Genomic DNA, 17496 nt, shown 5'->3' on the forward strand with positions numbered 1-17496 from the left:
AAATTCCAATTAAAGATTAAAAGACACTACCCAACCATTAAAAAGATTTGGCTCAAATTATTATCTCAACATTACAAAACATTACAATACTCATCAAACAATTTCAATAGTTTTTTACAATTATAATTAGGCTCATATAAAATCCTAAATCCAAAATATAAAAATCTAACAAAAATAAATAAAAAATGAGAAAACTTCAATTGGCACCCCAACTTTTACTTATTCTCAACCATTTAGTTATTTTCTTTATTTTTAATTATGGCGTAATACGTAAAAATTGAGGTGCCAATAGTAGTTCTCATAAATAATTAGTTGTTTGCTTGAAAAAGATTATATATCTGTAAAGAATGTTAATGTTCAAGAACTCATGGGGACATAGCATTCTTCACCATATTTTTTCTATAATACCATTATTCATTTTGTCTTTTAGTGGCAATGATGTATTGATTTTTTACATAATAAATATTTGTTTGCATTAATTGCCAAAACATTTACTACAAATAAGACATTTAAATCTAGTACTTAATGTTCTTACCATTTATTTTATAAAAGACAAACATTTATAATGTAAATAATTATTTATTATCTAAAAGACAAATATTTCTTATCTTTTTCACTAAATGACAAAATAGGTAGGAAAATTTTTAGAAAAAAAAAATGTGATGGATAGTGGAAAATGCTAACATTCACATGAGGTCTTGAACGTAAGCATTTTCCTATACCCATATTTATAGAATTAAACATAATGTGGACCCCATCACTTTTATTATAATTATGAGGAATAAACACCCCCCCCCCCCTAAATAGAATGGAGTGGAATCCATAATAACTTATTTTATTGCCTTTTAACTTCACCCATTCAACTTTCAGTGTTGATATTCTAAGTAGAAAGTCTTTATTAGGTCAATATTCGACTGACATGACAGACATAGAACCATAGATATGTTTTCTCGAGATATACAATTGTAAATCATCATAAAAGATGTATAATTGTGTATCCCTAGGAAACATATTTATAATTCTATGCCCGTATCACATCAGTCGAGTATTAACCAAGTGACAACTTTCTAGTTAGAAAATCATTATTCTTCAACTTTATTGTTTTTTCTCTCCTTTTCTCAATAATATCCCTCCAATTTACAATATTTCCTTTTTTAACCTCTTTTTCAATAATATCACCTCTAACTTTACTATCTTTTCTCTTTTGTCCCTTTAACCCTCAAAGAGAATGTCCATGTTATAAGCATTGACAAACTCTAGTCTATATAAAAAAAAATACAACGGTGGATTTATAATTTTGTAGGATATAAAGATTAAGACAAATGATTAAGGTTCACATAACCCATTTTATTATTTTTCATCTTCTCCCTACTTTCCAAGAAGACCTTTCATATCTACCTTACCTCTTTTACCCACTTAACCTTAAAGGTGGTGTCATAGACATAGGCAAACTTTAGCCTATATAATAAAAAATAACGATGGATCCCACTTTGTTTCAAGATTTATACTATAAATAACATATCTTGAGGATAGATTTTATTTCAAAAATACCTTTAATTTTATTCTCTTTCTTCTTCTTCTCTCATTTTTACCCCCCCCCCCCCCTCAAAACTCTACTGTCTTTCTTCTTCTCTCTTTCTTAATAATATCTCTAACTTTATTATTTTTTCTCTTTACCCGCTTTTAACCTTAAAGGATTATTTTTTAATAATACCCTCCAACCTTTATATTATCCTTTTTTACCCCTAACCTCAAAGAGGATGCCCGTGCCTTGTTATAGAAAATACTAGCATTAATACTACGCACCCACCCTTACTAAGGGTCGTGGGCCCCACTGGACTGCCACGTTGGCCAAATAACAACTTGTCACGTGGAGTAGATCAGAGTTAAAAAAAAAAAAAACAGATAAAAACTGTCTTTAACTAAATCCAAAGCTTTGAAGATCAACAACCATAAAAATTCCAAATTTAAAATAAAAATCCAATAGTGAAAAATAATTTTTAATTTTGTGCTCTACGTGCATGTGGCATCCAACCATGTTTCTGGTGAATCAATCGACCGATACTTCACGAGTCAGAAATATTGCATTTCGAATAGGATTTAAGGGGCCGTTGACAAAATTTAGATCAATGTGGGTTATGGCCCAAGTCCGATTGAAGAGATTATTCAGACGTCGGTCAAGATCTAAATACGGTACCATAACATAACTTACAATGCCAGTGTGCCCCTTCAACAGGAGTAAAAAATTTCTTAAGTGAACCCTCTTACATATTTCAGACCCAACTAATTCAAAATCATGGATCTTACAGTTCAAAAATTCTAAATGTGGTTTAACAATCCAAAAGATTTAAATTTAGAAAGGAACAAAATTAGAAAAAAAAAAATCTCAAGCTACAAACAAATACATCACTTGGGCAAGAATGGGATGAGATACATTTGATTTGGTTTAGAGGAAACCCAAGTACTCCTGTGAAGAGGGCATGTTGAATGAGAGTCATAACTCGCACGAGCCTCTATTCGGTAGGTTCCACCAAGTCCTATCTTCTAGACCGAAAAAACCAAACTAACAACATGATCAGAGCAACCTGAGCGACAACATTCTTTTAGTATGCGAGTGTGAGAGGCACGTCCCGCGAAGGTGGCATGATAACCTTTGGCATTATAGCTCTTAAATGATCGTTATGAGGAGCCCGAGGACCTTTGGATGCTGTAGTTCCACTTTGTTGTACTTCTGTGGTATCTTGGTCGTGAAATACTTCGAATGAGCATAGAGAACAAACACTCACGGAGAAATATTGTTTCATCCCCGGAAGTTTTCTCTAGATCGCAAACTGGTTCATATTCTTAGTATTCGAGTTAATTTATAGACCTGCAATCATGCAAAAAATCAAATCTATAGTGGTTCACATGTTCATCAAGTAGGAGCAACCCGGGGTATCAATGTGTGCCACGTGTAGGAGTGAACAATAATACATACGGGAGTGCCCATGTTCGAAAAAATAAAATACATATTTGAAAGTTTGAAGTCCTCAATTTATAAATGAAAGATCACTAACCTGAGCACTTCTACTAGGCAGTGTCACCTCTAAGCAGTTTCGGAGACCATCAACCCTACAACATGGTAATGATAAGTATAGAAACGAGAGGAAAAAAACGAGGAGGTTTTATAGGCTTATAGGGAAAAGATGAGGTACTAAATACCTTTTCTTAATGGTTCTTTGAAGACATTGCTGATCTTTGAGGTGTCCTTGTCCAGCATATTTTATATCGTCGGTGTTCAGTATTACCTATATATCAATGCAATTCTATTTATCAATTTTATTAAAAACTAGATACAAGTAGCTATTTTAGTTTCAGATAACAAACTGATGGTTTTTAGCTATGTTTCTCAACAGTTCACAAGCTTGGTAAGAATCATCGTTCCAACGAAAACCTTTAAAAAAAAAAAAAAAACTTAGTGAAATAAATATTAGCGAAAATTAAAAAAAAAAAAAAAAAAAAGGGTTGATTTTCTAATTATTTATCAAAAAACCGATTTAAAACACTGGAGAGTCCAGCGATTTCATGCTTCATATCTTTTTCAAATGCCCATGAATGAATAAACCGCTGCAGCGATAGAAATTAGAGTAAGGCTAACCTTACTCACAAATCCGACTAAGGGCCTTAGAGCTCACCTTGTAGCATCCTAAAACATGATCCGATCCCACATGGATGTAGAGGACAACATTTTATGAACTTAGAAAACAAAAATTAAGAAAGATTATTTTTCACCATTAAATTTTAATTTTCAATTTGGGAGTTTAGAAGCCATTCATATTCAAAACCTTGGATCAATCCCAAAAAATTAAAAAAATAGAATTTTTTCCGGAACTGAGTTTTTCCATGAAATCTAGAGGGCTGTAGTGTTGGATTGCCAATTTGGAAATCAATTTGAGCTCAAGGATTGTTCTCTCAGCATTTTTGATAAATATGGGCATTGATATGAAAGCATAAAAAGCCGGTGTCCTGCGATTTCAAAAAACGTTGGACAGTCCAACGTGTTAAATCATTTTTTTTATAAATTATTCTTTTTATAATTAATTAAAATATGAATTTTTTTTCGTAATTTTCTGTAAATATTAAGACAAAAAAAAAAAAAAAATGGAAAGACATGTTTATAAATATCAAGAGTGACAATATAACTCTGCTTTTTCTTTTTTTTTTTTTAAATTATAGCAAGGAACAAACCTCCATATGAGATGAAGATTTTGTTTAACGTATGAGCACTAATTTTAACCATCAAATACATTAATGGGTAGATTTGAGTCTCTTACTTGATACTCTCCAGCTTCTTCAACACCTACGCTATATCTCTCGTACGAGGTATCAGGGTGGAAATTGAAAATGAAGAGAAGGGGACCTCTTATGTAAGATATGACCTGTGACAAACAAAAAATGCCCAACTCAAACATCTCGAGAATTTCTTGATTGATTTACATAATAGTGAATGTTTCAATGGTACAGCTTTAAAAAAGGTCCAAAATGGATATAAAAAGAATAATGATTTTGACACCCCCTCTGACACGCCCCTGACATGGCACATGCTAGAACCATAGTTTTTCCTCGGGATACACAATTGCACATATTTATGGGGATGTACAGTTGTGTATCCTGAGGGGGAAAATCTATGGTTCTAACCCATGCCACGTCAGGGGGCATCAGAAAAGCACGACACATAAAAATGAAGTTGGTTGCTTGAACATCACAATACTAGATGGAGACTTCTAAAGGAAAAAATGTGGGGAATGATTTATAAGATATACTGTTTAAATGAAATTCTACATGGAATTTTTTTTGTAGAGTTTTTTATTCTGCAAGTGAAGGAATGGGAGGAGAGAGAGTCACCATACCATAGTAGTGTTATTTACATGGTGAACATTGGGTGGACCTCTTGGAAGTATCCTTTCATTTTCATCCAACTTCATCATATCCTGTGAAAGAAGAAAAAAATATTTAATTCATTAATGGCCATCCACTATAAACTGTTCACTCAATCTACAAGAGCAATGCCTACGTTTGCTGAAATAAAAAAGCGGTTGATCGCTTTCTATCTAAAAACAGGATCATATAACAAATAAAATTTACTTGCAATAATACACAAATATGTCAAGATACACCAAATAGGAAGCCTCGGAACAAAGAAAACTACTCTCCAGAGGACAAAAACAATATAAGTACTTTCAGGTAAGTTCGGGTCTAGCATTTTTAAGAAAATGGTCCTACCATATTATAGTAAGAATTAATGCAATATATAATAATAAGAAGATGAGGACTCGGTATTAGAAAAAAAAAAACGAACCAAAAAAAAAAATAAAACCATACCTTATCAAAGGAAAATAGACCATAATGCAATCCTTTATCCATCAACAAATCCCAACGACGGTTGGCAAGGGAAAAAGAAAATTCATTGCTTGGCATAGGGAACTCGACCCTCTAACACAAGACAAAATAATAAATCACATGAAGATAAAGAATTTAAATGGGTATTAGAGAGAAAGAAACCCACCTCTGGATGCCCGAATTCATTCCCCATGAAGTTGAGATAAGCACGACCACTTATTGTAAAAGTAATTAATTTGATCATCTGAAATCGACAACAAAATGCAAAAGTTCAGAAAAATGAAAATAAAATGAAGATATTGTCAGAGGATGATAGGTGAATAACAAAAATCTAATGCCACACATTGTACAAGACTTGGGAATTGTTGGCCAAAAATGGGAAATCTTCTTTTCTGTCTTTAAAAAAAAAAAAAAAATTCGTTAAGACAATCAAATAAACAAGATAAATTCATAATCAATTGATTTCAGGCTTGAAGCTCATGAGCGCTTCTTCAAGATGGTTGGAGCCTCTCACTTGCAACAAGGAAATTGGCGACAACTTTATCTCCAAAATTCAACAAGCCCCGACTCAAATATGAGTCTCCAGAGCTTGCATAATTTACAATATTGTAGAAAACAATTTTGGTACAATAAAAGATATGGTAAAATCCGGTTTAACAAAATGGTTATATTCCAAATTTCAAGCAAAAGGTAACAATGTCATTGCCATCCATGATCAAAATCAAGGACAGAAGAGTTTATACCTATAAAAGTCAAGAGACAAAAATGTATTAAAAAAAATCTAGAGAGGAAGAGGAAGTAAAAAAATGAAATTTCTCTTCTCTGGAACCTTACTTCTTCGTTTTCTTTTCAGAGATGGATTTCTTGTTCTTGGATCAAAGTATTGTATCTGGTCTAAGGTAGAAAATATTTTCATGACCAAACCATTTCAATTGACTTTCTCTAAGTTTATCACATATTGGGGCTACTCCTACATTTTCATGAATGTTTTCAGATCTAGTTTTATTCTGCATAGTCGTTCCAATTATCCATCTCAGCATTGTCATTTATACTACGTTCAATCTATTAATATGTTACTTCTTGATCACCCAACATTTAGCTCCATAAAGCATAGTGGTCTTACCGTCGTCTTGTAATATAAGAAAAATGAAAAAGAAGAAAAAGCAATAGAAATATGTAAATTGGTTGACATTAGTATTTAAGCATTTTTAATACGCTAAGTTGGTTTCGAGAAATACTTTGTGTAATGAAGATCCTCTAAGCAATAAATTCTCTGAGCCAGGAGAATGATCTTCGATTTCACCAAACAATATTTCTGCAAATGACCTCCCTCCAGATATGGACTGCCACAGAATCATCAAGATGGATCACTAAGAGATACATGGATAAGACAAAATTTTCATATTAAAATTTCATTATTGTATTTTTTTGATAAGTAATTTAATTATTGTATTTTATAAAGGGGCTCTTATAAATATAAGGAATCGCAGTTAAAAGTATACAAATACCTGGTTGTGGTTTTCAGCGAACGTAAGCATTTTATCCGAAATTTGTTTGTTGCTTATCAGTGTGTTCACAATCTGCAATTTTTTTATCGTTAAAAGATCGAAGCATATATTATAGGTTAAACTTGAAGACCTAACTATAAAGGGAAAAAAAAACATGACTAGAAATACAACAAAAGAAAAAACCAAAAGGCATAAAGTATTTAAACTTCAACAAGGCTAAATGAAAGCGAGACATGACTCTAGATGCATACGAACAGTGAATTAGAAGCCCTAAGGATAATTGGAGTAAACTAGAAATTAGAGCTCTGGGTTCCAAACATTATATAATAAGCATAAAATTTCATATAGCTACAAATCATCACAATGAGCAAAATCAAATGTTAGACCTTATTCATGTTCCATTCATGGTCGGGGACATTCTCAAGGAACCCTAACCACATCTCTGATATAGAAACATTTACAAAATAATCAAACCCCAATCCACCTTCCGAAGTTGGCTCACATAATCCAGGATATAGTGTAGCCTGCACAATAAAGCCAAAAAGTCTTTAAAAAAAGCCGTCGAGTACAGCACATGAAAATAAGAACTTCGATAGAAGCAAAATCTAGAAAAATAGATGGACTTAAAAAACAAGAATACTCACATCTTCTGCAATTGTTATTATTTTGGGGTGAAGGTAATGCAGAATCTCGTTTGCTAAAATCAGGTATATCAAAGCATCCTTGTCGACGTATTGATTACAATACCTAAAATTAAACAAAAATACTTAAAAAATCAATATCTTACTCGCATAAAGGAGTGGAAAATAGAAAAACAAATTGAAACAGTCATTTGTATGCACAAATCCAAATATATATATGATAAACATAGAAGATCATTTTAGATGTCAGAGACATGAATGTCCATCTGCCAAGGAAGAACTATTTACAGAAACTGTGTTTATATCAGTACATTTAGATGATACAAAAGATTAGTCCACAGACTACTCACTCTTCCATGTCACCGGTAAAAGAAGCAAAACCGTTGTGTGTGTATATCATGGATGAGAGTGAATGGAATTGGAAACCATCAATTTGATACTCCACAACCCACCTGTTCTAACATTAAATAATAAACAATTCCAAACACGATGTCAACCAAAATTGTCGGGAAAAAATATTTATAGGATAAAAAGCAAAGCACCCAAAGACAGTTTTTAATAGAAAAAATTTCTTGATGGTTCATAGAGTACCACTTCAGATTTGACAGGAGATAATGTAGCACATCAATATCTCCATACTTGAACATTCTGGTACCCCAAAATTTGTGATGCCCTCGTTTACCTAATATTGTACAAAAAGCTTAGAAATTTCAACCCATCAGGGGAAAAAAAAAGAATTTAGGGATTTTAACATTACCTTCTACTCATTCACATTTCAACAAAATTCCATGAAATCTATGAAGACTATTAATTCACAATATAAAATTAGAATCAATGCAGAAGAAACTGTCTCCAAGTCCATGTAAATTCCCTAAATATGGTTCACTAGAATATATCTGCTTGCCTTACCACATAAGGAGTGGTAAAAAGAAGAAGAGTTTAAAGATGCAAGCAAAAACTTCTCAATTGAAAGTTTATATAGTTTACTAAATAAAGATCTCAACACTTCCAGACGTGATGTTCAAGAAGGAACAAAACACATTCAATGGAGACAGATTAAATACCAGTCATCTGGCGTAGAAAGAGCAATATAGCAAAACTAATGCAGGAAGGAGAAAACTATATTAAAGAAAACAAAGCAGCTATATGTTAATCATTCAATAACACCAACTTAGATTGAACAATGCTTCAATGATGAGGGGCTGTTTTCAAGTGGTGCAGTAGTTGATAGGGCTTGAAAGAATTTAAGTGAAATGTGAATTTGAAGTCCAGTACCCTTTGAAAAGCTCATTGGTCCTCAACACCACTTAAAAATGAGGAAAAACAAGATTCTTGATCCGGTAGATGATAAAATAAAATGTCAAGCTGACATTAATGGCACATACCAAAATGAAAATAACAGTCATTTGATCCATCAAACTGTGACAACCCAACCATCTCGTCAGCAGCCGAATAGGAATGAACAATATCTAAGAAAACTAGCATCCCAAGACCTGTAAACAGAAGAAAATAACAGGATGTAACCCATCAACAAAAAGTTACAAACAACAAAAGGGACATGTAAATTGAATGTTTGATGTAAATACATGACGGAGAAATTTAAATATGGAAGATTTCCATAAAACTGTTCAGATACCAATCGCAAACTAACATGAAAATAAAAAAACTATAATTTAGGCAATTGTAAAAGATGTAAAAGGCAGTTTCATTCGGTCAAAAGAAACAGCTCGCTGAGATTGTTCAAATGGATTAATATGAATGAATTTCAGTATGGGACAACAAGGTGGAAATGATCAGAAGGATGGTAAAAATGTGGCCGCTTTACAAACAATAACTGTTTTATTTTTATTTTTATGGATAAGCGGAACCCACGACCTCAAAGTTGCTTTGCAATGTGTCAAACCAACTGAGCTATGGGTCTAAGCACAATTACTGTTGGAGAAAGCATATCCCTATTTTCAGCAGCTCTTCAAACAACCAAGACTCTGCCAAAGGTTGGGGTTTAATACTGAACTAAAGGCAAAAGCATAAATTTTGGCCACCAAAATATGTGGGATATCTAAATATGCCTTGAAAAAGTTCTAGATTCAAAACTCTCAATCTGGATGAAACTTATTATTTATCAGACCGTAGAGCTTCAAAATAATATTAAGTCTGCCTCCATTCGGTTTTATGCAAATTAAAAAAAATTAAGCATAAGATGAGAGTTGGCGAAATATGACCGTGTGCTTCATCCACCAAACGCTTGAAGTCATCAGGAGTACCAAATCGGCTGCTGACAGCAAAAAAATTGGTGACCTGCATTACAAGTGAGGAAATGCATTAGATTAATAGAACTAACACATCAAGCATATATTGAAAAGGAACATGGAAGTTTATATGAATAAAAGAAAATGGAGTTCTCAAATAGAAAATGAAGTAACAATTTGTGCAATCATTACTATCACTAGAACCATAGACTGAAACGCTTGAACAAAAGCATAGCACGTGAAAATAGACAATTAGAATAAAAATAAATCAATTTCGCTAAAAATGATAAGAAATTAAGTTGGTTAATACAAATACCAAGAAATCAAAAGTTTAAACAAATTAGCAATTTCTTAAAATTGATTAAAAAATTTTCACTCTTTTTTTACTGGAGAAATTTTCTTGTAATTGGCAAGGATGAAAAGAAGAGAATATTAAACTCACTCTATAACCAACGGTGAAATAATCTTTGTGCTCAACAACACCAATCAACTGGATTGCATTATATCCTGCTTCTTTCACATGTGGAAGGACCTGCAAAGGAGAAATAAGTATGAAAAAAAGAAAATAGTGCCGTGCTACAAACAAAACAGATAGTTTAAGTCTACAATTTGGGAGTAACCTTGGCAGTAAATTCATTGAAAGAAGAAACTTTTGGCTCTAATCCACTTATTCCCACATGACACTCATATATACGAAGAGACTTTGGAACTTCCGGACGCATGTTTTTCCAATTATATGTAATTTCAGGAGGTGGCTCCCAATGCACCGCAAAAGATTGCTTTCCATCTACATCTGAAAACCATCAATAGAATTCGTGACATAGCTATAGATACGTAAGATTTGAATATTTCCACATGAATCGTTCTACATCTTTTGAACCTCGTGTTAGAGAATGAGAATGACCCCAGATAGAATAAATGGTGGAACTGAATTGGCATTATAGAACCCATTTATAGCTGGGAGAGTGAACTCAAAATCTTTAAACCAATGTCGTGTCCAAATATAAATAATGATGATATAGGTAGTGGTAGGAACATGATCTCACAATCTTCAAACCAAAATTATGTCCAAATATAAATAAAGGACTCATCTATAAGAGCAGTAGAGCACCTTACTGAGAGAACATTTAGGATTAAGGTGTAAGAACGAAACAGCCAATCAACATAAGTAGAGAAAAAAGGACAAACAGAAATAAGCACTATTCCGCTAAATATAATGAAATATGAGGAAATTAGGAAAGCCAAATAAAAAGAGTGAGTTCATATATGTATGTATGTATGTATGTAGGAATTGTGTGTGTCATGTTTTCTCTAATTCTTACAAATTTTCTCGACTAGAAACACTCAAATTGTATGTCCTCCATCATAAATTAAACGAAAAGAATAGAAGAGATGGTACATCCCACTAAAGAATCTCTTAACATATAAAAAAAACACACACACACGATGAACAACAACATTTTTCAAAACCAAAAAAGCTTACCTGGAAGCACATAAGTAGCCCATGCAGGAACTCGTTCCAACGGCCCACTAGGAGTGTTAAAATAGACTCTGTATCTGCTTCCATGAGGAATGCCAGGGTTATACTTCTTTAACCATGCTTTCCTTCCTTTACGCATCTCTAACCAATAAGCCAAAGGAGGCTTTTTACCACGAAACTTCGCCCTCCATGCAGGATCAGTCACTACATTGAAAATGTCATATTCATTTCCATTATCCATCACATGGGTTGGAGGCAAGTTGCTAGGAGGATCATCTTTGTGCTGTTCTTTCCATGCTTTATACCGTGTTTCTGCATCAGGTATTTCCTCCAATTCCTCTTCCGTCTGGGGCCCATTAGGACCAAAAATTTGCTCATACAACTTTGCTGGCACTTCAAAAGGTGATTTAGTGTACCGATCCTCTCCAGGTTCCCAATAGTCATCATTCATTTTCTTAAATAGTTCTTCAAGTGTAACACCACTGTCACCTTTATCGTAGTCATCCAAGTAGTTGTAATGCTGAAAATAGTATTCATCTGGTTTTTCTCCCTCCTTGAGTTTATCTTCTAGGATGATAAACCAATACCCATAATCATCATGGCCAAAGTATCCCTCTCTCGCACTATTTTCCGTTGGCAACCACCCATTAAAATCTCCAACCAGTGCACAATAGCGGGCACCTGTATTCCACGTGTCTATGGTTCACAAAGAGTATCGAGATAAAAACTAGCAATTCAACCCAAGGTAATTTCATATCGATTGAATGTTTCGGTTAATGAAAAAACTGATATGGTATCAACCAATACATTCCTGAAACATTCAATGCTTCGGTGTGAATGCGTCATATCGTTCGCAGCCGATACATTCTGACGTTTTAAACCATGATTCAACCAACCAGGAAAGATGGTACACATGAAAGGGCTCAGAATGATAAAATTAGAACTAAAATGATGGGTTAAGCTTGCTCAAAAATTTAAGTAATAATTGGGAGCCGAGAACATGAAATTGACGCAATTAGTATAAGATACCTGGAGCCCACTCCATGAAATCCACACGATGATGCATGTTACGGTGTAGACCCAATAACTCATACCTTAACAAAATCAACCCAAAACCAGTTACAAAACTAAGCATCTATAAACAGAAATATATAACTAATTTCATAAAAACAAACATTGAATTAAGCTCAACTTAAGACTTCATAACTCTACTACAAAACCGAAAAGAAGGATAACCCATATCATGAACTGAAAGAGATTAAATTTTGGTGTTATAAGACTAACCCAGAAGCCAGTTCCATCAAATTGGCGTATCGAGTAAAAATCTCATCTTTAAGGTCTTTCAAGGATTTATACCTGTAAAATCAAGAAAAATAACATTAAATTCTCTCTCTCTGACTCTGTCTCTCTATCGAAACTTGTAAATTAGTACCTATCTCGGAGAAACTGAGCAAAGGGTTTGTGGGAAATGCCGAGTTTGGTAAGGAAACCAACTGGGTCGATCCCTCTCTCGCTATCTGTCTTCTTCGAACGTCGCTCGGATTTCATGGGCTGCTTTGGTTGCTCTGTTGCAGAGCAACTCCATTTGTGGGTTGAGATGGGTCTTCTACCTTTATTGTAGGATTTAAAGGACATAGAGCGATCGTTTGAAGGGAGAAGAAAACCAATTGGAAGTATAAGTGACTTCATTTGAAGCTTTGAACACTGTACTGTGGAAGAGAGAGAGTGAGAGTTCACTCTGGTTTTCAGTTTGTTTCTGATAAGAGGTGGGTTTATTACAAGAAGCTAAAACCCTTCACCGGTGTTTGGCAACAAGTTTGGAGTTGTGCGGCAAAAGATTATCCCACAATAAACTTGGTTTGAAATTGGTTTGCATGATTTTATAAATATCATTGATAATAATTTCTTTTTCATAAGAATCTTAAATTATATAGACATAAACAATAGATTTCATTAAGAAAATGAATTTTTAGGTATAAAAGAAAACCAATCAACTTGATCGAGATGAATTGGATTTAAACAAATCAAATGTGTCATCTACATGTCCTGGGTTTAGTGAGATGGCTCACATCGGGCATGTAGAGGGCTGTTATGTTCTTGTGTTTACGTAAACATGTTTGCATTGTGTACATGTATGCTTAAATGGATTTTCTGTACAGGAGCATATCCTCTGTAGTACGTGTTCCCTGTAGTGGGATTTGACGATTGAGGGAGAGTCATGTCAAATATCCACAAAATCAAAGGTCTTGGACCATCCATTTCCAAAGCCTTCATCAGACTTATAAAAATGCGTATTTTTTGCTTTTCTTTTCTTTTTGATTTACACAATAATCCATACAATACTGAGGTATTAGATATAAATTAATACAATAATCTAAATTTTAAATATAAACAATGAAAAAAATATATATAATAAAATTATTATTTTGATCATTGAACCAAACTGTTGGGTTCATTGAACCGAATGTTTTAATTCACTAGACCCAATCAAAATTCGGTGGATTTCTGGTTCGCTTGATTTTACAAATCATATTGTGAATTGTTTTGTTTTGTATTGGTACGCGATTCAGACTAGTAGCAATGAATTGCGTAACATAGGTTAAGATCACGTCTTAGGAAGCAAAGGTCTTGAGTGAATCCAATACTTCGGATTTATCCCAAAAATTGCACATGCCCCCAGAATTAGTCGGGTGCCCTAAGAGACTTAGATATCTCAATTCACAATATATATAGGAAAATTTTAGAGATAACGAATTTAATCAAAGGGGTAAATCTAATATTGCCAAATTTTGTAGGATGAAATTATTAAAATTCCCTTAAAAATATGATTGGTTTAGTAATTTTTGTAAAATAATCCATCATTTTTGTACAACATCCAACAGTCTATATGAACCCACGTGGAGGAGTAGATAGAAATAGAAAAGAAGAAATATGGAATAACTCAGCCTTTAAGAGCAACAACGTGGGGGGGGTGAAGATAGGACATGTGTTTGGCCACCTTTGGTGGGAAATTGGTTTTTTCAAGGACTTATGAGCTACAACACATAGGTTAATTAATTTGATTTCGTTCTTATATATGCCTCTTTTTGTTGCTTTGAAGCATCATTTTGTGTACGAATCATTGAAATAAGAGAATAAAGCCAACTTATGCTTGTTAATTAGATCACTATTGTCATTTTAATAGCCCTAGAAAGCTTAGTTTACAAATAATTACAAAGGTCTTGTGCACACCAAAATTGTTAAATTGCAAGAAGACCCTTAGAAGTTAGAAGTCATAAATGGACTCGAAATCCAAATTGGACCGGTCGGGCTGGAAATGGATCTTATACGCGTTGGATCTGGCTTTCATGACCATGGTCAAAGCTTAAAACATGTCTAATTAAATTGTACATATCAAGTATTGGACCGGCATATCCAATAGACTGAGGATCCAATACGGTATCTTGTTCTTATAATAATTGGAGTTTTAACCGTCGGGGCTCTTAACCAAGTCGTGCACACAGCTTGATGTGTTTGAACTCCAACAAAAATGTGCCATGTAGACACCTAATGTTGTTATAGGAACGAGATATTGTTCTGGATCGTGACTCTTTCCAATAATGTTCAACCTAACTATGAAATTCTAAAATGTTTTTTAAAATCAGTAAGATTGAAGTGTGTCATATATGAACTTTTGATTAATTGACAAAAACATATCAAATCGGTGTTATAATTAGAAAGTCACTCTCGCCATAAGCTGATAAATGTCAAAGCCCCGTCCATTAGGAAGTATCCTTAATAATTTCTAGAAAAAAAATAAAATTTTCGAACTCACAAACCCTTCTCTAGAGACAAAAACATCATTTAGAGAAATATCAAACTTATAAACTTTTCTCCAAAATAAAACTCTCCAAAGTTATTTCTCAAAGATTAAAGCCAGAAGTTTGGAGAGAAGAAAATTCACACAACGATCCCATCTTAAGATTGAGGAATACATTGATAGGTCCTCGTGTTTCTTAGAGAAAGCATGTCATCTTTCTTAGTCGATAACCTTGAAAAATAAAAAGAAGAAAAAACACACAAACCACCAAGAATTTAAAACAAAACACAAAATAAGGAAGAAAAATAAATTAGCCATAGCCAGGGACCAAGACACATTGACTGACTATTAATTTCACAATTTAACAAACATCATTAGGAAATCAATGGACATGTTAATCAACAGTGATCATTCTATAAATTCTGAATTTTTTTAATCATAAGAGTCACTCCTTTGAATGAGTAACTAAGATCATTATCACCATTGTTCTCATCAAATAAAATCATTTGTCATCTTATCTTATGTATCTTGAGAATACAATTGATACCACAATTGGTAGGTCAGGTACCACCATTGGTACCCACCCAATGTTTACTTAGATGGAACATACCTTATGAACATGAAATTTTAAACCAAGGATTCCCCCGAAGGAGACCTCTTTTCTTCTAAACAAAAATATACTTAGGCTGCAAAATTAACTACCGTTTATATAATCATTTCATCTTATGATATTGGTTATCACGTATTTTTATTTTTTGGGATGGCTGCCAATTTAGCACTTTTTTTATTTATTTTTTTATTTTTTATGACGGGGTGTTCAGACTTGTAGGCCCAACTAGCAAGGGCGAGACAACTGGCCTCTTAGAGTACCATATCTCGGTCAAATCCCTCGGGTACATGCAATACCCCCACAAACCACACATATCAAATAAGTCAAGGTAAATCCTTATGAGTGGCCAGCAAACAGGGGCTTGAACTCAAGACCTCTCCCTTTTCAGAGAGCAGGCCCTGGCCACTGTATCAAACACTTTCAATTAGCACTTTTTAGATTTATAAGAATATCAATGCACTACCCATCAAAAGGAATATCGATTTACTTTTAGGAATCAATAACGAAATCTTGTAAATTTTCTATATATAAGTCTTGATATATATAGTTTTTAAGAAAAAAAATCTAAAAAACTGTTCGATACATATTACTTAAAACTCTTAATGGTATTACATGTAGAGAAACTCATTAGGCACAAATATTAGTAAAAGTAATATTATAGAGTACCATCAAATGTGGCCTTTTATTGCCTTATGAATTAATGATGAATGTCACGTTCTCATGACCTCGGAGTGATTTAAGCGTAATCGCACATCCCGTATATACAATACCCACCTGGTGTGCACTTGTTGCCGCATGTCCCACAATGTCGCTTGTCAAACCACATGTTCACACACTCCCCATTGCAACATGAATCGGTATACTTGCACTTAGTCTTGCAAGCTCCACAATAGTGGTCGTCCGTCTTTAAGTCGACACATTTGTTATTGCAACAAGTAGGCCCGGGACTCCCTTTGTCGTAACAGACAGTATGGTTCTTGTTACAATGGTATTTATTAGCCCTCAGATCCTCTTGGGCAAGGAACCGACTTACCTGTTTAGCTGGAATCATTCGCTTTTCAGGCAAAGAATCGTCCTTCGTTGAAGTTTCCGTACCATCGTAAACTTTAATAGTTATGTCCTCTTCTCCTCTCTTACTTGTGATTGTTAGAGTGATGGCTAAAGCCATGACTACTGCTATAATGAAGATGATCTTTATCATCTTCATGGTTTTGGAGAAGAGAGAGAAGGAAGAAGAGAGATGATGAGCTTAGTATTAGTTGCTTAGAGAGAGATGGGGAGGAATTGAGGTGTAAATATTTTTATAGTGATGTTATATGTTGAGGGGTTGACCCTTGAAAGATGGCATAAAGGAGAAGAGTGTGATATCATATTTTCGGTTTAATCATAAATAATTGAGAATACTGTTAATTCAAGTAAAGTGGGTGTGTTTGGGAGTAAACAAATCTAAATCTCATTCAAGAAAATGGACTCAAAACATACCAATACATTACTTGCTTTAGCTTACATTTATATAATTATGTAATTGTAAGTTAACTAACACTGAAGAATTAAAGATACGCGTATATTTAGAAGCACGTAAATGCAAAATAATTTTTTTTTAAAGAATAAAATTTTTTTAAGGAAGCATGAAAGGATCGCCACGTGTGAGCAACCCAAGATCTCTAACATGTTAACTAGCGTAAACTTATGTTGTATGGGTTTAACATTAGTTTTACACGAAGGGAGCTAATTATTTTCAATTAGGACTATAACTTGGGTGAACTAACCCAAACTCAACCTAAGCTCAACCTGGTCGATGGGCGAGCCTGGGCTGAGTTATATAGAAGA

General features: G+C 33.8%; 2 protein-coding genes across 2 annotated transcripts; both read right to left on the reverse strand.

Moving 5' to 3' along the window:
• Positions 1-2377: 2377 nt before the first annotated feature.
• Positions 2378-13109, reverse strand: EMB2729 (Alpha amylase family protein). Its single transcript, XM_086420995.1, has 21 exons — positions 12690-13109; positions 12542-12613; positions 12287-12351; positions 11261-11938; positions 10398-10570; positions 10220-10309; positions 9751-9826; positions 8914-9021; positions 8120-8210; positions 7879-7980; positions 7532-7634; positions 7274-7411; positions 6888-6959; positions 6618-6722; positions 5546-5623; positions 5362-5472; positions 4890-4970; positions 4314-4418; positions 3202-3287; positions 3057-3111; positions 2378-2869 (listed from the first exon to the last, which is right to left on the reverse strand). The coding sequence occupies exons 1-21, from the start codon at positions 12944-12946 to the stop codon at positions 2837-2839; spliced, it is 2679 nt and encodes an 892-aa protein (XP_086277121.1). The 5' UTR covers positions 12947-13109; the 3' UTR covers positions 2378-2836.
• A 3293-nt stretch (positions 13110-16402) lies between these two features.
• Positions 16403-16834, reverse strand: LOC147387202 (uncharacterized). Its single transcript, XM_086421510.1, has one exon. The coding sequence runs from the start codon at positions 16832-16834 to the stop codon at positions 16403-16405; it is 432 nt and encodes a 143-aa protein (XP_086277636.1).
• Between the last annotated feature and the right edge of the window lie 662 nt (positions 16835-17496).

Source organism: Akebia trifoliata, chromosome 13, assembly GCF_017979445.1.
Source record: "Akebia trifoliata isolate Shusen 1 chromosome 13, ASM1797944v1, whole genome shotgun sequence".
NCBI lineage: Eukaryota > Viridiplantae > Streptophyta > Magnoliopsida > Ranunculales > Lardizabalaceae > Akebia > Akebia trifoliata.

Coding starts and splice junctions, on each gene's coding strand:
- EMB2729 (XM_086420995.1), bottom strand. CDS start 12,946: ATGAAGTCACTTATACTTCCAATTGGTTTTCTTCTCCCTTCAAACGAT. Junction 12,614..12,689: donor GCTCAGTTTCTCCGAGATAG/GTACTAATTTAC, acceptor TTGATTTTACAG/GTATAAATCCTTGAAAGACC. Junction 7,412..7,531: donor TAATAACAATTGCAGAAGAT/GTGAGTATTCTT, acceptor TTTATTGTGCAG/GCTACACTATATCCTGGATT.
- LOC147387202 (XM_086421510.1), bottom strand. CDS start 16,834: ATGGCTTTAGCCATCACTCTAACAATCACAAGTAAGAGAGGAGAAGAG.